Source organism: Marmota marmota, unplaced genomic scaffold, assembly GCF_001458135.2.
Source record: "Marmota marmota marmota unplaced genomic scaffold, marMar, whole genome shotgun sequence".
NCBI lineage: Eukaryota > Metazoa > Chordata > Mammalia > Rodentia > Sciuridae > Marmota > Marmota marmota.
This window is the reverse complement of record NW_026000026.1, coordinates 19,598,665-19,622,272: the sequence shown is the minus strand read 5'-3', so window position 1 is coordinate 19,622,272 and position 23,608 is coordinate 19,598,665. Positions and strand designations below refer to the sequence as shown.

Here is a 23,608-nt window from a genome sequence, read left to right as displayed (position 1 = left end):
TGGGTCACTTGGGCTTTCCCTCTCCAGGCTTTTTTCTGAGGGACACAGCATTTCCTGAGAAGGCGTGGACTGGGTGGAAGATTTGATTTGGTCACTGACTTGGGAATTATGTTGGAGTCTGGTGTCCTTGTCCAGTTAACCCAACTATGATGTTTTCTCTTCTCTTGCAGCACCTGTCCCTGAAAGCCAAAAGGGCCAAGGTCCAGGACTTGTGAGCTGAGCTCAGTTGCAGTAGCAGTAACTGCTTGGTGGCCTCTTTTCCTTGCTGTCCCTGGCCCCGGGGGTGTGAGCTGGCGCCAGCTCACGTGGAACCTGCAGCTGCTGTGGAGTGGGCTGCAGCCAGCTCACTGGCTCCTTTCTTCCCACCCTTGCCAGCATTTGCCTCTTTGCTGAGATCCAGAGAAGTCCGTGCATGGGCAGACGCACCACGCGCCGCACTAGGCAGAATGGGAGTGGGCCAGGCGGCTCTTGGGCTGGTCAGCACGCTCACTGGCCCAGCAGGCCATTGGCAGCAGGCGCACAATCCTGGCCCAGCTCCTGGGGAAGGAGGAAGAAAGCCAGCTGCTGAAGGCTGCAGTGCCACGTGGGGTGGACAAAGGCTCTGCTGGGCCACCTTTGCTTCCCTGCTGTGGCCATGGCTGAGTTGACCAGTGAGGACCTCTGCTGGATGTGCACAAGCGTGTGTGCGTGAAGGCAGGGGACCTTGGAAATGCTGGGAATTTCTGCCAGGATGGCCAAGGGTCAGGTCTGCCAGGGGTCCAAACCGAGCAGCTTGTGTCTGTCTTCTGCCTGTGTCCCTGCTTAACTATGGCCAGGAGACTGACAAGGGATTGGTGTCTACAGGAGGACTCCCATGCACCATCCCGGGTAGCCGTGGATTTCTGTCTTTCACAGTGGGCTGAGCTTTCTCTCAGAGCTCAGTGCCACGTCCTGGTGCCAGAGCTGGCACTGGCGAAAGCCCACCAGCTCTGACCCTCAGGGCTCCTCTGTAGCAGGAATTCACTAAGTTTAGCTGCTCTAAACTTCTGTAGCTCAGGAATGTAACTCTCGTCTCTGTCTTTGTTTGTCCACGTGTGTTCTCGGGAGAACATGGGTGGCTCTTCCAGCAGGCACTGGTTTCCTTGTTGCCCCTGTGGCTGCTGAGATGATGACTGCTCCTCAACACGACGATGCAGTGTCCCCTTACTGTTTCAGTGACAATTATTTTAAAAACACGTAGCTTGAAAATTTATTTTTATACTGGTTTTAGTTTGGATGTGCCACTTTTGGCATCAAACCTGTATGGCATTTTTATTTCCATTTTATAAACATGTAAATAGTAGTGATAACTTGTTAATAATGGTAAACCTTTATACCTAAAATATACATATTCCCTCCCATCTGTAGATGTCATGGTCTTTATTTTAAGATGGTCCCATGAATTATTCCTTGCGAGGGCCTGATATTGTCTAAAAAACCTGATGCAGTGGCATCCATCAGCTTTGGGGTTACATGGACACAGGAAGTTCCCCTCCCATAACGTGCACTGATGTGCCTGAGTGTCCTTGAGAGTTCAAGCCATGGGATTCTGCTTAAAGGAAGACCCAGAGAGGTACCATTTCTTGCTCCCTGGGATCTTTCTGTGTAGAGCTCAGAGACATCTTATTTTCAAAGGTTCTGTTGCAGTAGAAGGGGAAACATTACAGGATCCACACCCTAAGGTTTGAGACCAGAGATCCAAAATGGGGGGGCGCCTGGAGGGTGGCAGACAGAAGCGACCTGCCTTTCCTTGGTGCCTCTGTCTTTGGGTGCCTGATCATGAGTACACACTTCCCATCTGTACCTCCGCCTCTTAGAGGGCAGCCGTCACCAGAGCAGGGCTTCCAGTTTTGTATCCTGTGTTATGTTACAGCCTTGGGGATGAAGATGGATCTTCATTGTCAGAATCTGAAACTTCAAAATCCCGAGCCCTTGACTGGGAGCCCTTTACATAATTCTGCGTTTGTGGTCTGTACAGGCCTCGCCAGCTCCCTCCCACAGGTGATTTCCCTGTATGTGGGATGTTGCCATCACAAGGAGCCCCTACTTCTGTCCACTCCTGTGGGTCGCAGTCCAGCCAGCAAATGGAGGTTGAGCCAAGCGCTGAGTGTACAGGGGAGTGGGGAGATGCTGGTCAGTAAAAGGTGGGAAGAGTGGATCAGAACAGATGGGGTGATGGTGATACTGGGTGGTAATCTTTTAAAAAATATTTTCCTTGGAAAAATAAAATGCCAACAATCCTACGTCATCCACCTGATCAAAAACCAATTCAAAATGAAAACAAAAACTGATTGATGAAATCTCTGTCTGGGAACTGCTGGGGTGTGGGCAGCCTGGACTGTGGGCCAGCTGGCGACACCCCACCAGGCGCGGTCCCTCTGGGAATAGGGATCCAAATGCCAAGCAGCTGAATTTCCAGTGAATTTTTGGTGCAACAGGGGTACCTGCCTTTATGTCTCACTGGAAGGATTCAGGTTAGCTGGTCTCCAGCCCGTATCCCTTCTTCATCTCAAGATCAGCTGTTTTCCACTCCAGTGACTCACCTGGATTTTTCCTTAGCCTTCTGGCTTGTGATGAAATGATGGTGGAACTTTGGATTACTTGACAGTTGAATTTTTTTTCCCTTTGAGTCATTGGAACTGTAACTAGCCAATTAAATCGTTTGACAGACACCTGGCCACTTGGGGTGAATAGCTAGTTTGCCTGGCAGGCAGGAGGGCAGTGGTCCCTGGGTCCTCACCATCATTGCTTCCACCAGCAAGCAGGGCTGCCGTGCTGGCACCTGGTGAATCACGGAGATGTTACCTCATGCCCTCTTGGGTGGTACTCAGCTTGTTCAGACAGGCTGTCTCCTCGCCTGCTTAAGTGGGACCAAAGCGATTCCCAGGGCAACACCTCCCCTGGCCCTCTGGCATGTGTGGCCTCTCTCCCACTTGCATCTTCTACCGAAGACTATGGGCCAGTGGAGAGGCTGGGAAGTAGGAGATTCACAAAGGAGTGGGGAGGTGGGGGCAAGGTTCAGTGGTTAATGCCCCAGAGTCTCCAAAGCCAGGGGAAGGCCCAGCACTGGCTACTCCTAAGGCTTCTGAGGCCTTGTCCATTGACCACGGCCCAGTCAGCAGCTCTGAATACAAAGGTCCTGGCCAGGCCCTTTGCTGGCCTCAGCCTGGTACGTGAACCAGTACTCGATCCACTGGCAGCCTCGACGCCTTCCTGCCTCCTGACTACTGCTGTCAGGACCCCAGGGACCTAAGGGCAGGTGGTGGCTTATTGGGTCTTACCAGCCAGCCCTCTGCTGTCTGTGCCTTTTCTGTCCCTCTTTTTGTTTCCACTTGTGACTGTGTTTAGCCCCCTTACCCCGCCTGACTTCTGCATCATTCCCTTTTTCCGTGAAGCTTTAAGAAAAATACAGATGTGATTTTATTTTTATATTCTTTTCAAAATTATTTTTCCCTTAAGATTTATTTTCTTAGTCTCTCTTTACACTCTGCTTATTTACTTCTAACTTTTATTTTGAACACTTAGGTACAAAAAAAGTCTCAGGTAGTTTTGTTGTGCTTCTGTAAATATTTTCTTCATTTAATATATTAGTTTGGACTCAGTGATTTCCCTCCTGTTTTCCTTTACTCCTTTCTTAGTGTGTTTGCTTTAGTGGTTGGCAGAAGGCCTGCTGGTAGGTGTGGGAGATGAGAGAAGACATTTGCAATAGATAACACCAATCAATGGTCACATGTCAGGAATGCACAAGAAGCTCCTATAGGTCAACAAAAAGAACCCATATAAGAAAAAAATGGGCGAAGGGGGTGAACAGGCAGACCCTAATCCATCAAGCCAACACCAATGCTCAAACTGAGAAGCACCAACTAAAGTAATAATTGGGTGTCACTTTGCATTCAATAGATGAGCAGAAGTTGGAAAGGTGAGTCGTGGGAATGTGGGCTGAGATTCAGAGACTGCTGCCCGTGGCCAGTGTGGCTGTCCTGGAAAGCGGCCCGGCACTACTCACCAGTGAAGTACATGCCAGCTCATGGCCCAGAAATTCCACTTCTGTTGTGTGTTCCCAACAAAAGTCTCCCCTGGTGCATAGGAGACATGTGTAAGAATGGTCCCCCAGTGTGATGGGTGGTTGTGAGATTGTGTCCGTTGCTGGGAGAGTGCAGAGAAATGTATCGGATGATGTTGTGGAGTGCAGCAGAGCAGTTCCAAGTCACAGACAGCAGATGATACAGGCCTCAAAAATAGCTCGGTGGAAAAAGTGGGAAACGTGATAGTACTGTTTTCAGAAACTGAAGATAACGTGCACACCAAAGGCAACACAAAGATTGCAAAACCGCAGACCAACAAGGCGCTGCACACTAGGGTGTTGCCTGTGGGGGTGGGAGTAGGGCGAAGGGGGGAGGGGGGATAAAATGGTGAGACCCTGCCTCAAATTTTCAAAAAAGGACCTGGGGATGTAGCTCAGTGGTAGAGCGCCCCTGAGCGCAAACCCTGGTACCAAACCAAACAAAGGAAATAAGTCTAGACAAAACCACATGGGGTTAAAGAAGGAGCCCCGAGTGCTCATCCAGAAGAGATCTGGATGATTCCCTTCTTACCCTAGGTTTTGGGTGTATTTACCAATGGCTCCTGTGAGTTGCGAGGTCCTGGGGTGGGCCTCAGGGGGCCTGCTGCTGACCTCCCAGTTCAGAGCCTGGCAGGATCCACTCCACCTGGATGGAATGACCTGGCCAACATCGTGAGACCTCTTGAGGTTTACGTGCCCTGTCACAGCACGCTGTTATTCAGGTATGTGCCCTTGTGGTCCCCTCTTAGTTCATGTTTATTCTGCGGGTCCCACGGTGGACTTGGTTTTCACTGTGGTCTGAAGGCCAGCCACGGGGCTGCCACAACCACTGGGGAGTGAAAGGCCCTGTGGTTCCTTCTAGTAGAGGTGAGTGAGCTCACTGAAAGTCCTCACACGTGTAGATAAACAGATGCCAGAACAGTGGTAGTTTGTGGGACTGATCTGGACACAGATCTTCCATATTTCTAGGAGAGGAACTGGTAGGACACATTTCATCCCTGAGTCCTGCCTGCTGATCAGCAGCTTTAAGATGGAACATACGTTCATGCCTACGGGGACTCTCATTTCCGCTCAGCCCTGGGCCCTGAGCTGCTGAAGCCTTTGGCCCTCTGAGTAGAGAACTGCAAATTTTAAGGTTTGGAAATCCCTTCAGCTTTTATCATCCAAAGAGTCGCCCCCAGTGTGGCTCCTTCTGTCCCCATCACTGGCTCCCTGGTCATTGAGAACCAGTTTAATTGGCCCTTGTGTCTGGTTTTCCAAGGACTGCCCTGTAGGGGGCTGGAATCTGGGCCAGGTTAGTGACATAACACTGGAATTGGAAGAGGCCACGGGGGAACTCATTAAAGTCTTGCTCTAAAGTTTTGTTGCTCGGAGAAGCGTATTCTAGATCACCCTGGGTGTTCCCGACTTCAGCTGCAGACTTGGAAGGCGGGCAAATTCTGGCATAGCCCTGCCTTGGTGGCGAAGTCCAGGATACTCAGCTTTTAGGGAGTCAGGGCAGATTTTTTGTTTCAGATTAATAAACCAAGGCCACTATCCTGTGCCGCGATGAGGTCTGGCCAATGCTGAGGGGTCCAGATGCCTAGGTTTTATGTTTGACTTTTGCCAATTGATTAGTTGGTTTGACCAGGCAGTTAGGATACAAGGGCCTAGCACTCCCACAGCCTCTCCTGGTTCCTACTCAGATGGGATTCTGACCCCCTCTGGGTGTGAGAATAACTTACAGGACACTGGGCCCAGATCAGTGACACCACAACTGGATGTCACCTGAATGGTGGAAACAAAAGCACTGAATTAAATCAGAGAGCTGGATTAAAGACCCTTTAATTAGGTAAGATTTACACATAACAAATGCACTCATTATAATTGACTACAGTGCGTTTCAGTCCATCAGTACACCACAATGATCACAAAAATCAAATAGAGAACATTTTCATCCAAAAAGTTCCCTCATGATCTTTTGTAGTCACTCGGTCCCCAGCACACCCTGACCTACAGTGGCACTGTTCTGTTGTCAGTATGGATTGGTTTCACCTTTCCCAGAATTCCATATAAATAGCGTATACTCTTGTGTCTCTGTGAGACCTGGGTGTAAGTCCCACTCAGAATTTTTGACCTTTGGCAGGACACATTCTGTCTTTGGGTCAGTTTCCTTCTCTGTCAAGTGGGGATGATAATAACTCAGCCCACCATCTGCTCTCCTCCCTCCTTTCAGGTGCACTGCTGCTACAGTCAGCTCCAGAAAGGCCCTGCACCTGGGGTTGATGGGTAAACAGGAGCCCCCACTCCTCCAGCCTGACTTTTCAGGAGGCTGCTGCTGCTCCCACCCTCCCAAACCTGTCCTAGGCTCCCTGGTGCCATGATCTCTTTCAAGATCCACATCTCTTTCAAGGAAAGCCACTTTAATGGAGATATGAATACATCCCAGGAAAGACAAGCCCCTTCCAGAAGATGGGCAAAGGTGAGAGGTGATCAGGCGGAGCAGAAGGGAAGAAAATGTCGGGTGGAGTCTCACTAAGCCCAGAGCAGAGCCTCTCTGGCTCTGGGGCTCAGGGTATCAGGACTTCCACGGGGAGCACTTGTGTATGGTATATGGAGCTTCTGGGCACTCCAGGCAAGCAGTGGCTTCGAGACAGACCCAGGCTTGGACACGGCTTCTGATGCTGTGTCAGGGCATGTGATGGAGGACCACGTGAGATCATGGACTCAGAGAGGCTGCAGAGCGGCACTGTGCTGCCCTCTTCTGGTCAATGGAGGAAGTGACTCTCCAAATTGCTGTCCTCATCTGGCATTGGGCGGAGGGGCTGCTTTTGGTCCCTTTCTTCTGACAACCTGGCAGAGCCAATCTGGAGGGGCGGAGCAGTGTGGAGAACTGATGTGCTGATGTCTCTGTTATTCCCTGCACGCCCCTTCTCTCTCTTCCCTTGCCTGTAATACATGCACCTAAGGAGGGGGAGCTGAGCAAGTCATGTTGCTGTTCCAGCCTCCTCCTGGGCAGTTCCCTTCTGCTGTACCACCCCCATGGCCCCTGTGGTGACTGGTTCAGGGAAACCTTGTTCTGCTACCTTTCCATCAGTAGAGCTGGGGGGACCAATCCTGGGGTGCAGGAGGAAGCACCTGAGTTTGGAAGTAGAATATGGACCATACTTATTCAGGTGTCACCTTGCCCAGGCCACAAAAGCCATGGTGGAGAGATGGGCTGGTGCCTCCGTGTGCTGTGTGTTGAAGAATAGCTGCAGATTCCTGGACACTCCTCCCCTGCAGAGGTGGAGTCTATGGCCCCTCCTCTAATTTAGCAGGTTGTTGATTGTTTTGACCAATAAAGTAGTGTTGAAAGTGATGTTGAGTGATTTCCAAGGCCACATGGCTTCTGCCTGGCTTTCTGGGTCACTGAGCTGTCCAAGCAGGCCAGCGACCAGAGATCAGAATGCTAGAGAGGCCATTGGTGGGTCCCACCTCAGCTATCCAGCTATCCCTTCCTGGGGACTAGAATGCTATCCCAGAAGTGTGTCCTCCATTCCAGCCCTTCCAGGCCTCTAATTTTCCCTCAGTGGGGTCCAGAGACAAACCATGCCGGCTGTCCAGATTCTGTCTGTGAATGTGATAAAATTGTAGTCATTTCTTGCCATCAAGTTTTGGGTTGGATTGCTAGGTATCAACAGTCCTGGGAGCATCACTCCAGTGTGGGACATCAGACCCCGGCCATAGAAGGCTCCTTGGGCCCCCCTGGCCCGGTCTGGAAAGGGAGGCACTGTGAGAAAGCTTGGGGGACGAGCCCCTCTCCAGGCTCACCGGCAGGAGCCCTGGTGGGCCCCCTCTGGGGGATTCCCCCGGGCCTGGAGGCGCTGAGCTGGTGAGCTCCATTCCCTCAACTGAGGTCTGGCTGATCCATGCTCATTTTAATATGAAAATAAGATTTTGTGTCACAACTGTGACCCCTGAGAGGTCTTGGGGTCAGTGACACTCTGGGATTTGGAGTTGCAGAAAGAGTCGGCTGTGGGCTGGGGGAAGGTCGAAGGTGGGACAGGAGCAGAATCAAGCCAGAGGATGCGGTTTCAGAAACACTGTGGGTGGGCAGAGCCAGCTCCCATCCCGTTTGTCCCCTGAGAGGAAGAACTGGAGGCTCAAACGGTTCAGGGCGGAGCAGCTAGCGCAGGTGCCCTGGAGGGCGGACCTGCGCTGCCGCGTTGTGCTGGGCAGGGGCGGACCCCCTTCCGGAGTCCTAGCCACTGTTGCCAGAGCCCCAATCCCCCCCAGCCCAGGCCACAGCAGGCGGGATGCTCCGGGAAGGTGCTGCACATGTCGGCCGGCAGGGGGAGCTGTCGCCCCACGTTTGCGCGGTTGGGAGCTCCAGTCCCGTTCCAGGTCTATTGGTGAAGGCTGAAGAGAGCAACCAGACCCGTGCCCAGTGCATGCTCTTGACCTGCTCGCCCAGAGACGTTCTCAGCTGCCCTGGAGTGGAAGGAGACACCCCCACCCCACCACACACACCTCCCTCGACTAGGTCCCCTTCTCTGTTCACTTTGGCTCAAATCAGGACCTTACCCACCAGGTCCCTAAATCTTGACCACGTCTAGGAAGAATGCATGAATGTCCTCATTTTACAGGTCCAGTTTGTGAGCAAGCCACACCAAAATCAAAGAACACCAGCGAAAGTTTATGGAGTTCTGATTATTGACTTAGCTGCTAGGGCCCTTCTGAGTGGAGTGTGGGCAGCTGCTGGGGAGACCCAAGGACCTGCAAAAGGAGCAGATGGGACACGTCAATCTAAGGGACTAATGAGTGTTCCGGAGCATCCCAGGTCATCCCCTTGTTGTGTTTCTGTACATTGCAGGCATCTCTCCTGCAGCCTTCAGAGGCCCAAGTGCTTGGAGAGTGGCCTCCTGGGGGTGGGGAGCTGGCACCTAACAGGAGCATTGTCCAGGGACCTGGTGATAGGAGATGCAGCATGATTCCAGAGCTGTGCTCCTCTGTGCCAGCATCACAAGGCCACAGTCACAGCCAAGAGCACTCAAGGCCTGGCCTCAGCCCACTCCTGGCTCTGGCCTCCTGGAGACCAGCCAGTGAGTCGCTCCAGCCTTGGAGGCAGCCCTGGCAGGAGGCAGTGTGGCATGGTGGTTAAGGGCTGGGCCCTGTGTGCCACAGTGCCTTGGCTCAAGTCCTGCTGCCACCACCTACCAACAGTGTGACCTCTGGCATGACTCTTAGCCCTGCCTGTCTTCATTTGTAAAATGAGGAAATAATCCATACACCTCTGCATCAACCATGCTATTTTTTTCTGTTTTATGATGCTTTGGCATCTTATCGTGGACCTTGCTGCCCAGGGGGAACTGCCCCTTCTGAGACTAATTCCTTGAGTCAGTGAACAACTTCCCTGTAAGTGCACCTGTCCTCTGAGAACTGGCCAGTCCAAAGCCCACACTCCCAACCACCCCCTTTATAAAACTCTCTCCCCAATCACTGCAGGGCGCATATCAGGCCACCACGACAAACAGTGCAGCCTAGAGCCTACTAAGATGCTAAATCAGCCAGTTCTAAGGTGCTTCTCCTGCCTCACCTATGAATGACACCGTAAAGGCTTTTGTCTGTGTTTCCCCTTCTCCTGCCTCCTGACCAATCATAGTGCTACCCCATGTGCCCTGCATGGTGTGGTCCTTCCCGTCAGAACAGCAGCCATCATTTCTGCTTTGGAGTCAGTTGTTTGTGCGTCTGTCCTCTTAACTGCACCGGGAACAACAGAATCATCCTGGGTACATTTTGAATAACCTCACAAGATTGCTGCAGGGATCAATCTTAACTTTTCAGAAGTGTTTTTAACAGCTTGGGTGTGATGGTGCACATCTTTGATCTTAGCAACTCAGGAGGCTGAGTGAGGCAGGAGGATCACAATTTGGAAGCCAGTAGGGGCAACTTTATTTTAAGAACCTGCCTCAAAATAAAAAATAAAAAATCCCCAGGATGTAGCTCAGTGGCAAAGTGTCCTTGGGTTCAGCCCTCAGTTCCGAAAATAAATAAATAAATAAAACATAAATAAATAGTGTTTACAACAGTACCTGACGTGGGGAGTGCTAAATGAGGAGAAGTTACGATGCCATCTCCTTCGCCCAGCCTCATTCCTTCTTTGTACCAACTGCCTCGCTCTGGGAACTCAGAGCCCATGTGCCTCAGGAGCCAGAGCCAGGTGCCATTATCTCCTGTCAATAGTGCAGAGCCCCTCCAGGCAGACGGTGACAGCAGGTGAGGAGGGTGGCCAGGAGCAGAGAAGGGACAGTCCTCAGAGCCCAGCAGAGGGGCCCCTACCCATGTGCCATTTGGCTGCAGGGACTAGGTTTCTAATCAGGGACAACCTCCCCAAACCTACACCCTGATACTCCAGGGTCAAATGGGTTGGTCCCTTTCCCATTGATAATTATGCTTAATCATCATCATCACCTGAGAGTTTCTCACGACTAAAACACTCAGGGTCACTCCAGGTGAACTGGGCTACATGAAATAAATCACACAAGAGACACAGATACCTTTTTCTTTGGGTCCTGTGACAGCTCCTCTGATTTTAGGGGTCTGTGGAAAGAGAGTGGGAGGGAGGGAGGGAGGGAGGGAGAGAGAGAGAGAGAGAGAGAGAGAGCGCCAGCGCGAGAGAGATAGGTAGATAGATATTGCGAGAGAGCAGAGAGAAGCCATTATTGTGGAGAAGCCATTCAAAGGAGGCAAGGAGTCAGGTTTCAGGGGGTTGAGTCTAGCTTCCTGATGTCTGCTGTCAGCAGGTTGACTGACAGCTAGGAAGGCCATGCCCAAAGGTAGAGCAAGAGAAGGGGACACACAAAGGGAATTTCCATGGAACATTCTATCTCAAACAGGGCAAAGGGGTAGGATTACAAAAGAATAAGTGAGTGTAGCTCAACCCCAGGGTAGGCCTACTCAGAAGACTGGCCTTGCTATCTGAGCAGGAGAAAGACCGAGTCTCGAGTCATGGCACTGCCGAGCCAGACTAAGTGATCTTTCAGATCCCCGTGGTGCCTCAGGACTGGGAGGCGTGGTAACTCATGTGGCTCCCCACAATCATCATCATCTACTCAGTGTGTATGTACAGTGATCAGGCAACGTGCTAACTTCCTGCACTAGCAGTTCTCAAACTTTTTGGTCTCTGGAATTCTTTTTATGCTCTTAAAAATTATTGAGGGTCTTGAAGGGCTCCCAATGTGAGTTGTATTTCTCACTGTTTACTATTTTAGGAGTCGAAACTGAGAGAATTTTCATGTATTTGTTTATAATTTATTTAAAAGAGCAATAATAAATACATGTTAGCATAATTTTTTTTTTATGATAAATAACTGCGTTTTTCAATCCACAGAATTGAGAGAGAAAGAAGCATGGCATGATTTTACACTTTTATGTGTCTTTATAGTGTCAGGCTTAGTAAGAAGCCAGCTGGATTTCCAATAGCTGCCTCTGTATTCAATTTTTTGAGATATCACATGTCAAGTAGTCCCTGGAATACTCCACTGAGTTAATTTTTTTTCCAATGAGGGCAAAAAAGACAAATAACATCTCCATGTTGTTATAAACAGTTTTGACTTTTATGGACCCTCTGGAAGGGCCTCAGGGACTCCCAGAGGTACTCAGGACTCACTTTAAAAACTGCTTTCCCGGGCTGGGATTGTGGCTCAGCGGTGGAGCGCTTGCCTAGCACAGGCGGGACCTGGGTTCCATGCTCAGCACCGCATAGAAATAAAGGCATTGTGTTGTGTGCATCTACACCTAAAATAAATAAATAAATAAATAAATAAATAAATAAATAAATAAATAAATAAATGAATAAATATTTAAAACAAAACCAAACTGCTTTCCCAGGGAGTAGTGGTACAGGCCTGTAATCCCAGTGAGTCTGGAGGCTGAGGCAGGAGGACAACAAGTTCAAGGCCAACTTCAGCAACTTAGTGAGACCCTTTCTCTAAATAAAATATGAAAAGGGCTGGGGCTGTACTCTGGCTTCAATCCACAGCACCAAAACAAACAAACAAATAAAGGAAACTGCTGTCTCACACCATGAATAGAATCTTGTGTGGCCCCAGTTTCCCACGTGAGGAAAGTGAGGCCTGAGGAGATGAAGACTTGCCAAGGTCATGAAAGGGCTTCAAAGCCAGGCCGCCTGGGGGATGTGCGGGTGTCACTGGGAAAAGACCAGGTTTGGGGTGGGAGGCCCCAGCACATGGCCCTGCGAGGAGGGCAGGGATTGGACACAGACGAAGCAAGAAGCGAGGAATGGCCAGTGCTAGTGGGGACCAGGGCCTGCCGTCAGGGGCGGGGGTTGGGAGGGGCCCGGAGGATCAGTTAGTCAACGAGTGGCCCCGGTGACAGGGCTGGAGATGGCCGCTGGCGGCGGATGCAGGCTCAGGCTGGAAAATCAATAGGTGATCAGCGGTCCAGGGGCATGCTGTTCATCAGGTGCGCGGAGAGGCAGGGGCGGGGAGGGGGGGCCGAGGAAATATCTCTGACCCCCGCAGGATTGATCAAACAGCCAGACACCCAAGGCCAAACCCACTAATAAAGTGAGACGTTCAGCTCAGCTGGCGGCTGCTGGCTGAAGGTCTTAAAAAAACCGCTTAGCTGGGGACTTCTTGCTAAACTGTCTTTGTTTCTCTGAGGCCAGTGGGAGGGAGGACCAACCGAGGGGGGGCCCCGGCTCAGCCACTGTTTTCCCCGGGTCTCTCCATTTGACCCAGGCTGGGAACAGGGCACCATGGAGCACACAGGGCATGCTCACTAACGCACGTGGCCCTTAGACCTGGCCTCGGTGCCCACGCATGCACACACGACGTCACATACGTGTACCAATGTGCCTGTTGCGGGCACATGCAATGCTGTAGCACATAGCCTTTGCCCAAGGCAGGTGTGCACACATCCACGTGTGCTACCGTCCATGTATGCGCCTTGCGTGTGTGCAAATCTGTGCGCGTGTTCCACTGTAGAGTATTTGCATTTGAGGGATGAGCTTGTGGGTTAAGATCTTCACCTTTTTGCAGATAATCACAGTCCCTCTGCTTGGAGTGCTAAAGGTTCAGCATTTGTAACGACAGTCATGATTATTATGGGATGGACAGAAAAGTGGGGAATTGTATCTAAAAGTCTAAGCTGTGCAAGCGACTCAGAAAGGAAGAAGGAGGTGGGAGGAAAGGCGCAGGACAGATAGGGCAGGGGTTAAAGAGCTTTTAGGCAAGAGTTGAGAGAGGATGGGGTGGAGGGAGAGGAAAGTGGCTGGATAGCTGTGGGGTGGGGTGATTCTAGGCTAAAAGGAAGTGCAAATGAGATATTAAGAAGTGGTGTGACAGGTGATGGATTCAACAACCTCGGCACTCTTTGAGGGATCCATATAAAGAAGAGAGTCCCTTGGAGGAATTTTTTGATTGTTGGAGCTTATTTTGTTAAATGTGCCACAATATTGAAACCGGGCATGTGTGGAGTTCAAGCCTAGTATGGGCTCAGAACACCGAATTTATTTGGATTAAATAATAGCATCACTCATACCGGCAGTCAAATTTTATGGAGACAAATTTTTGAGGATGAGAGATTGTACCTAGTTTTCCAGATGTCATCTTCTACTAACCTTAAGGGCAGGTATGACTTTTATTTCCATTTTTTTTTAAACGAGTTCATTAGAATTCAGAGGTTAAAACACTGACTTGAGTCAGGGGACTGAGAGTCCAGGATCTGAGCCCAGCCTTTTGAACTCAGGGGCCCAGCACTGCCATGGTCATTATTTCACAGCAGTGTGGGTGCTGGGGAGCAGGTAGGTGGAGCCAGTCTGCATTTGGGGGAGCATTACCTGTCATTGCACCTCGCCCCAAGTTAGGGTGCAGCCCCTGGTGTGAAGGGTGCAGACTTTGCACTTAGAGCCTGCCTGGCCCTGCCCCTTGTCCAAGACTCCCTGGCTGGGTACCAATCTTCTCTATTCATTGCTGAGGGGAAGTGGGTGCATGGGAATGGGCTGGGAGATCTGCCCAGCTCTGGTAGCTTTTAAGATCTGTAGATCTTAAACCTTAAAGCTTTGGGGTTTTATGAAAGCATAAAGCGGACTCACTGAGAATGTTTGAGGATCTAAACCATGGGAGAAACATAAAACCTGTGTTTCCTTAAAATGTGGTCCTTGGATCACCCACTTCCAGAATTACTGAGGTGCATGAAAATGGAGACCCCTGCATCTGTCCCAGATTTACTGAACCAGAATCTCTGTGACTGGGGCCAAGGAATCTGTAGTTTTAAAATGTCTTGAGTAACTTTTCTGCGTACTCCAATTTGATCCTGTGTGCTTGCTCTTCCCAGGTCAGGCACGGTCTCCCTGCAGATTTTCTGTGGCTCACACTTTCACTCCGTTAGATTTCTTTCAGATGTCAGTTCCTCAGGGAGGTCTTTCCTGCCACCTGACCTAAATTAACAACCCTTTCATTAACTTTTTTTTTTTTTTTTGGTCACCAGGGGTTGAACCCAGTGGTGCTGGGTTCACACTGAGCCACATTTTTATATTTTATTTAGAGACAAGCTCTCTCTGAGTTGCTTAGGGCCTCAATAGTTGCTGAGGCTGGCTTTGAACACACGATTCTCTTGTCTGAGCCTCCCAAGAAGCTGGGATTACAGGTGTGCACCGCTGTGCCTGGCCCATTTTTCGTTTTTTTTTTAATATTTATTTTTCAGTTTTCGGTGGACACAACATCTTTATTTTATTTGTATGTGGTGCTGAGGATCGAACCCAGCGCCCCCGCACATGCCAGGCGAGCGAGTTACCGCTTGAGCCACATCCCTAGCCCCTGGCCCACTTTTCATTCTTAATCCTCCATCTCTACTTTATTATTTTATTTGTACCACATGGGCACTAACTGTGTGTGTGTGTGTGTGTGTGTGTGTGTGTGTTAGTATAGTAACATCTAATAAATAGTGCAGTATGTTATGCAGCATGACTAACACCATGCACAGGACAGACCACATTACCTGCATCAGTGCGCTTATGTCAGGCTGCTGCATGGTAGAGATGCCCTCTGGGGTGGGTTTGTCTGTGTTGTTGGCTGCTGCACCCAAGCAGCCAGTGCTGGGCCTGGGAGAGGTAGAGTGGGGGAGTGCCAGTGCCCAGTTGGTCCTCGACATAGGGACCATAGCCTAAGCATAGGACATGATATAAAAACAAAATCCATAAACCCCAGGCTCTGGGAGTCAGTCCCCACCCCTCCACCCTCGGGACCAGTGGAGCTGTCAGGGGAGGCTGAGAAGACGTTTCCCCAGTCCTCTCCTGTTTTAATTCTGCATCAAGAAGACCATCTTCTCTGTACCCCCCATTCATCCCCTCCCCCTCCTCCTAAGGAGCATCAGCAACACTAATCTCAGCAGCGCTGGCAGTGTAGACGTGTTTTGGGCCCATGCTGAGGATTGCAGGGTTCACATCCAAAGCCAACTCCTCCTTAGGTCTTTCTCTTGCTCTTGACCATTTTGGGAAAATCTGTCTGGAAGGGGGGCAATCTGGCCCAAGGTCAGTCAACCGATTGGCTGGCCAATGACCAATCCAATGTCCCTCTGGAGGACCAAGGACATGAACACAGAAGTCAGTGGGTGGACAGTACTTACTCTGAAGGTGGACAAGTGGGTTCTCAAGGTGCTGTGGCTGTGGATCCTTCTGCCCTTGAAGAGGCTGGGGTGGGGAGGCTGAGCACAGTGGAGTCCCAGGCTGGGGCCTTTGGGATGGAACAGCATTTGTTTTCTCACTGAGCCTTAGGGGTGTTCTTGCACATATTGTGTGGGCAATATGTGAAAAAGACTGGGAAGCAGTGGTGTAAGTGCTGGAGCAAAGGCAGCTATATTGGGCTTTGTTGGCTGATCTTGGACCAGTCCCTGTCTGTAAGTATAAGCTTGCCTGGAACTCTGTTTCCTCAACCAGCAGCAGCCTAACCAGAACCTATAGCTCAGCAAGCAGCTGGGGGCTTGAAAAGGGCAGAGGCATTTGGTGGGGGGGAGATGGGGAGTCTGTGAACTGGGAAGGACGCTGCTAAGAAGACCCTGAAGCCCAAGATGAGAGAAGAGATTACTAGAGAGCTCAGGCATTCATATGCAGGTTGAGGATTATTAACCCCATTTAAAAAATATTTATCTTTTATTTATTTTTTTTAGATGGACACAGTATCTTTATTTCATATTTATCTGGTGCTGAGGATCGAACCCAGAGCCTCATATATGCTTGGCAAGCACTCTACCACCCCAACCCATTAACCCCATTTTATAGACAAGGAAACTGAGACTCATTTTTTTTAAACAAACAACAACAACAACAAAAAAAACCAAAACAACAACAACAAAAAAAAAAACAAAAAAACCCAAAAAAACCTCACACCATTCAAAGGCAAAGCTAAGTGAATCTAACCTGAACGGAATAATGATTTCCTTTCACAATGCTCTTCCTTGTAGCTCAAGGAAATTATTCAATAAAGAGTGTTTTGAAGTGTCAGTTGGCATTTGGCAAGTGTCCAAATTACATTTTTGTAGAAAAAATAGAGTAATGTGTACTGGTATTTGGAGTGATTAGTGAGACCATGAGAAGGGATTGGACTTGGGAATGGAATGACTCTATGTATGGCCCAAGGACTGGGGCCATTCTGTTGCCCAAATAAAAACCTTTGGGGTTGTGCTGAATAGGATGATGGAGTCCCCAAAGATATTTCTACTTAGAACTTGTGAATGGAAAAGGGTCTTTAAAAAAAGAAAAAAATATATATATTTTTAGATGTTGATGGATCTTTGTTTTATTTATTTATTTTTGGGTGGTGCTGAGGATCGAACCCAGTGCCTCACACACGCTAGGCAAGTGCTCTGCCCCTGATCCACAACCCAGGCCTGGAAAAGGGTCTTTGCAGATATCACTAAGCTAAGGAGCTCAAGATGGGGTCTTCCTGGATTACCTGAGTGGCCCCTAAATCTGGTGCAAAGAGCCTTTATAAGGAGACAGTGGAGGAGAGCAGAGAAGGTGACGTGAACACAGAGGCAGGGACCCAGTGACAAGGCAGGCTGAGGGCTGGGGGTGGCCAGCAGATGTCAGAGGGGACAGAACAGCCTCTTCTCACAGCGTCTAGAAGAGGCCGGCACTGCTGACACCTTGATCTTGGGCTGGTCTCCAGAACCGTGTGAGAGGGTACTTCCATTGTTTCAACTTGTGGTGATACATTGTGTTGTAGCCCTAGGAGCTGACCCTGGGGGTCAGGAGTGTGTCCCTGAAGCAGGAAGAGAGTTGTCCTGTCACTCATGCTGGGCTCCCGGGGGGAACTTGGGACTTAGAGACATTCAGCTTCCAGCTCCTCATGAAGAGAACTTTCTAGAGTCAGGGGCTCTGGCTGGCACGGGCTGTATGGGGGAATGAGCACCCCGTGGCGGATACGGCTACAGGGGAGGTTGAGCACGTTATGTACCAATGGTCCCCGCTGATGATGGCTTCACTCAGGATGGCACAAAAGCAATGCTCATTCAGTCAAAACTGTGCCTTGGGCTTTGAATTTGGATCTGTTCCCAGGCTAGTGACAAGTGGCAGGTTTCCAGTGAGCCCCGTGATCATGAGGGGAGCACCCGAGACTCCACAGTGTGCTGTTTTGCTGAGGCTGGATGAGCTGTAGGTTAGGTGCAGGACATCTTCCACTTACAATGGGGCTTTGTCCTTAAAGAAAAGGGGACAGTAAAACACTGTGTCCCCAAATGCCCCTTTTCTGTTCCCCAAAACCTAGCCAAGTTAACGGAACCAGGGCAAGCCTGCGCTGCCGTGTGCAGACACAGATGATCTTGAAGGACACTGGCTTTTTCTCACGCACACTGGGAATGAGGGCAAGTGAGTGTCATCTGTGGTAAGTGTCAGGTAGGCTGTGACATTCCTTCTTGGGATGCTGGTCCTACAAGCAAGCTCAGCAGGCTGATGATGTCAAACATCTAAAACCCTCTCTCGGGGGGACTGAGGCAGAACTGAGAACGCCGTGGACAGGATAGGGGTCTGTCATCCAGCCAGCTGTCACTGGACACAGTGCCACGAGGAAGAAGGGGCATCTTGGGGGAGGGAGGTGTGTCTGTTCAGCCTGTCGCCACTGGATTTTCCCCGTGAGCATTTCTCAACCAAATGTCCTGCCTCAGATGCCGTCCCTGGGTATTTTATCTGCAAACTATCCCATAGCCTGGTACCCGTGGGTTGTGGGACCTGACAGGTGGGCTTTTCTGGACCTCAGGCCATTGAGGGTTGAGGAGCACCTGTAGCTGAGTTTGACAGCCTACGAGGCCTCCGTCCTGATAATCTATGCATTAATGCAAAAGAGGCAAAGGTTTAGAGATGACCAAGGACCCAGAGTTGATGCTCAGGGTGGTGACGTGCAGGGTCCGACAGTCAGTGGCACAGGTTGCTAGAGAATGAGCCTGAGGAAGATGGTGGGGGCTGGGCTGCCGGACCAGCAGGGCATCTCCCGGGCTCTGGGGACCCCAGCAAGGGAGCCTTGAAGACCACCCCGCCACACCCCCCTCCCCCCATCCTCCTGATAAAGTCGCTTTCCGTGGAAGTTGGCTTAGACACAATGTTCACAACCTCCGGAGGAAAACATCCCTCAATAAGGCACAACATTTTCCCAGCCAAGAACTTGCGGTTCCAAATTCATTAAAATCGGTTTGATATCCTCTTCCCATTTCTGTGCCAAGAGTCGGTGTGGACAGAATTCAGAACACCGTAGGGGTCATGAATGTAGCCGATTGTTCCGCTGGAAAGAAATGAACTTATTTTTTAGAGGTGCACCTTTCAGATTGGCCATGACTTTGGGTGTGGGTGTGGGGAAATGGCGCACGTAGGTGTTTGTTAGGGAGCACACACTGCTCGTGGAGAGCAGTTTGGAAAGGACACAGATAGGCAAGGTGGAGGGTTCTGGGGTTCTTAGGACTCAGAATTCAGGTGGGCAAGGTGTGTGTGTTTTTGTTATTCTGAAATTAAACTTGGTACCTGTCTGGACCCCTCCTCCTCCCTCCCAAATACACAGAAACCCTCTGCCAGAAGGCAGGAAGATAATTCGAGATGTACTCCACACTTGAGGGGACCCTCCCTCAGTCACAGTTTCTTTTCTTACTTGCCTTCTTCCTGTGGAGAGGCCCGGGGTTTGGTGCCAAGGTAGCGGTCCTGGCTGGGTCCTGTGTCCTCACGTCCAGAATGGGGTTGGTGAAGGTGTCTGTGGACAGTGGTAAGCTCACTGGGGGTGGGGGATTATTACTTACGACAGAGTTTTGTCTGGTGTGGTGAAAAGCTTTGGAGGTGGATGGAGGTGAAGTCTCCCAACACGGTGACGGCACTTAGCTCAATGAACTGTCCACTTGAAAGTGGTCAAAATAGCCCATGTTAGAGGTATTTTATCCTAATAAAAAAGTAACAATAAATAAGTACCCAGCAACGGGGCCACACGATCCCCATCAATGATTCCTTGACAGCAGCTTTCTGATCCTGCCCAGATGTTTCGAGTGGGGCAACCAAGTGTATGGAAACCCTCACTGAGGTGTGCCAGGAGGCTTGCTGAAGCCCAGGGAGTGATCCCGAGCCATTGGACACAACCTGATTATCCATCAGAGAGGGATTGCTTCATAGATGGCGGGCAGCCACATAGTGGGAAGCTGGCAGCAGGATGAGGATGAGCCCTGCTCTGTGTGTGGGCTGACGTGGAAGACCCCCGCGTCAGCAGGGTAGAGGTGTGGCTGCCGTCTGGCGAGCAAAGGAACCTGTACATATGGAATGGGCACGAATTGGCAGGACCATTTGAGGTGACAGACATGCCACCCTCTCCCTCCATGTTTTCCTTGTCTTTACTGGACCAGGAGTGTTATGGTTGGGATGTGAGGTGACCCCCAAAAGCTCACATGTGAGAAAATGCAAGAAGGTTTGGAGGAGAAATGATTGGGCTATAGTCTTAGCCTCAGTGAATTAATCCCTGGTGGGATTAACTAAGTGGTAACTGGAGGCAGGTGGGTGTGGCTGGAGGAGGCGGGGCATGGGGGCGTGGCCTTGGGGCGTGGCTTTGGGGTATATATTTGTATCTGAAGAGGGGAATCTCTCTCTGCTTTCTGATCACCAGGTGAGCTGCTTCCCTCTGCCACACCCCTTCACCATGATGTCCTGCCTCACCTCCAGCCCCAAGGAATGGAGCCAGCTGCCCATGGTCTGAGACCTCTGAAACCATGAGCCCTTAAATAAACCTTTCTTCCTTTACGATTGTTCTGGGTGGGTACTTTTAGTCATAGCAGTGAAAAAGCTGACAAAAACTGGGAGCTTGCCTTCCTCTCTCCTCTCTCACTATGGTAAGTTTCTCTTCCACGTGTCTACTGTGGCCAATAATTTTATTTTATTTTTTTTTAGCATTTAAAAATTGTGAGAACAAACAAACATACAGAAAAGCGCATACAAGGGAAGTGTTCATTGTCAAGTAAACTTACCAAGCAAACCCCCCTGTACACACCCCCTGGCTGAGACAGCACCCTGGGTCCCTCACCCCAGTTAACTCCCTCAAGGTCAGTGGTGATACTTTTACAATCATCATTATTTATTAAAAAAAAAAGTCATCCTATTTTGAAATCATTTTGGATTGACAGAGAATTGCAAAAATAATTCAGGCAGTTCCGGGATGCCCGGGAATGCTGTTTAACCCTTCACTCCGCTTCCTCAGTGGAAATGTCTTCCACAACCACATCCCGTTTATCAAAACCAAGAAATCCTCATGAGTCCAGTGCTGTTAACTGAAGTACAGACTTTGGACTTCTCTGGGTTTCCTACTAGTGTATTTTTTTAAATTTCAGAATCAAATCCAGGACTATCTCCCCAGCCCCATTGCATTTAGTTATCATGTCTTCTTCTTTAACTCCTCCAATCTATGACAGTTTTTTATTTTTATTTTATTTTATTGTATTTTAGGGCCTTGGCACTTTTACAGAGTATTGGCTAGAAATTATTATTTTTATTACAGAATTTATAATTCAAGATGGGTTTTTTATTTGTTCTGCTTAGTTATATATGACAGTAGCGTGTGTTTTGATATATCATACATACATGGAGTATAACTTCCCATTCTTGTGTTTGTACATGATGTGGAGTTTCAGGGTTGTGTATTCATATGTGAACACAGGAAAGTTATGTAAAATTCACTCTACTGTCTTTCCAGTTGCCATCCCCCTCCCTTTTCTTTATTCCCCTTTATCTAATCCAATGAACTTCTATTCTCTTCTCCCCCATTGTGTGTTACCACCCGCAAATTCAGTGAGAACATTCTTCCTTTGTTTTGGGGTGGATTGTCTTATTTCACTTAGCATGATAGTCTCCATTTTCATCCATTTACTTGGCAAATGCCATGAATTAATTCTTTTCCATGGCTATGTAATATTCCACTGCATGTATATATGTATGTATGTGTGTGTATATATATATATATATATATATATATATATATATATATATATATATATATTACTGGTAAAATGTGCTAATGTAAAGAANCGGGGAGATGTGTATAAGAGACAGGTATATATGTATGTATGTGTGTGTATATATATATATATATATATATATATATATATATATATATATATATATTACATTTTCTTTCTTTATTCATCTGTTGAAGGGCACCTGGGTTGGTTCCAAAGCTTGGGTTTTGTGAATTGAGCTGCTATGAACATTGATGTGGCCACATCACTATAGCATGCTGATTTTAAGTTCTTTGGATATAAACAAAGGAGTGGGGTAACTGGGTCAAATGGTGGTTCCATTCCAAGTTTTCTGAGGAATCTCCATACTGCTTTCTAGAGTGGTTGCACCAATTTGCACCCCCACCAGCAACGTATGAGTGTACCTTTTCCCTACATCCTCGCCAACATTTATTATTACTTGTATTCGTGATAATTGCCATTCTGACTGGAGTGAGATGGAATCTCAGTGCAGTTTTAATTTGCATTTCTCTAATTGCTAGAGACGTTGAACATTTTTTCATATATTTGTTGACCATTTGTATTTCTTCTTCTGTGAAGTGTCTGTTCAGTTCCTTTGCCCATTTATTGACTGGGATATTTGGGTTTTGGTGTTAGTTTTCTGAGTTGGCTGGAGATTATTTAGAGTGCTTGCCTTTCTTTGTAATTCTCCTGTCCTAAGAATGTTTCCCCCAACAACATCATCTACGGTGGACACTCATCCAATAACTGTTTTTTTTTTTTTCTTTTCTGTTTTTTGTGCTGGGAGTTGAACCCAGGGCCTTGCACATGCCAGACAATTGCTCTACCCCTGAGCTGCAGCCAAACCCTTTTTGAAGCTTTTATTCTGAGAAGAGGTCTCTCTCAGTTGCCCAGGCTGGCCGTGAACTTGCGATCCTCCTGTCTCTGGGGTCACTGGATGGCAGCCGTGAGCCACGGTGCCTTGTGACTGGTGTTGCAAGAGCAGGGAAGTGAGGCCACAGAGCCACAGGGAGGCTGAGGCTGGAGGATTCTGCCTCAAGCCACAGCAGGCTGAGGAGCCAGAGGCCAGGAAGGGTTCTCGCCTAAAGTCTTCAGAGGGAGCGTGGCCCTGCAGACTCGGTTGGGACTTCCAGCCTCCGAGCTTGTGAGGGAGCAATGTGTGGTTTCAAGAGACCCAGAGTGTGGGCTTTGCTCCAGCCACCTGGGCAGCCTGTGGGGCCCACCCCCAGGGACCTTCTAGCAGGTTTCCCCTCGTTGGCCCGGTGGCCTGTGGAGGGCCACACCACGGACACCATGGTCACATGTAAGGGTGTGACTCCTCCAGATCCAGGGCCACCCTCTTCAGGCCCAAATCGCTCCCACTGAAGTTTGAAGGGCATAGGAATGGCCAGGCCCGGGGCAGCAGGCCGAGAGCGAGCCAGAGAACAGAGCCCCTCCCTGCCTCTCTGCTGAGCCTTAGAGGCTTTCCCAGTGTGGATGGTGGAGGGAGCCTCCTGGGGCAGAGAGGGCCCGGGTCAGGGAATGTGGGGTGCTCACAGGGGCAGCCGGCTTGTGGCTCCCTGCCAGTCCGTCAGGGGCCTTCCAAAGGCTCGTCTGGCCCGACCCAATGCTTGGAAAGTCTGTATTTCCAGCCCAGGTGGCCTCTTCTGGTGTCCCTGAATCACACAACCCATCATCCAGTGACAGGAAGCTCTGCTTCCCTGTGCCAAGCCAAGGTGTGGGGCTTCTTATGGGGCTTGGACATGGTGGCAGTCAGTGGCAGCATCCCAGGGCACCCCACAGCCCTCCGAGTGCTACAGAACCATGTGGCCCAGCTCTGTAACAAGCCGTGTGGCCCTTCCCTCCCAGACACTTGGGGAATCAAGAGTTCTAAAAAGAAAAACAGAAAACAAGGTGGAAATGAATGTCTTGGGGATGGCAACAGGCAGGAAAGGGTAGTTGAGAAGAATTTTGATTCTGGGTCAGGCTGCCTGAATTTGAATCCTAGTTTTGCTGCTCAGTGGCTATGGAACCCTAACTTTCCATGCCTCAGCTTTCTTATCCAAAAATGGGTAT

The 23,608-nt window shown here is 49.6% G+C and overlaps 1 protein-coding gene across 5 annotated transcripts in view; it reads left to right on the top strand.

The window, feature by feature from the left end:
- Dhx35 (DEAH-box helicase 35) overlaps positions 1-1,379 on the top strand; it is a 70,835-nt gene extending 69,456 nt beyond the window's left edge. For all 5 annotated transcript variants that reach the window (XM_048810941.1, XM_048810940.1, XM_015480661.2 and 2 more), the window contains one exon: positions 171-1,379. In XM_048810941.1, the coding sequence (XP_048666898.1) occupies positions 171-215 (45 nt within the window). In that variant the 3' untranslated portion in view covers positions 216-1,379. The remainder of the gene's footprint in view (positions 1-170) is intronic.
- The last annotated feature ends 22,229 nt before the right edge of the window (positions 1,380-23,608 follow it).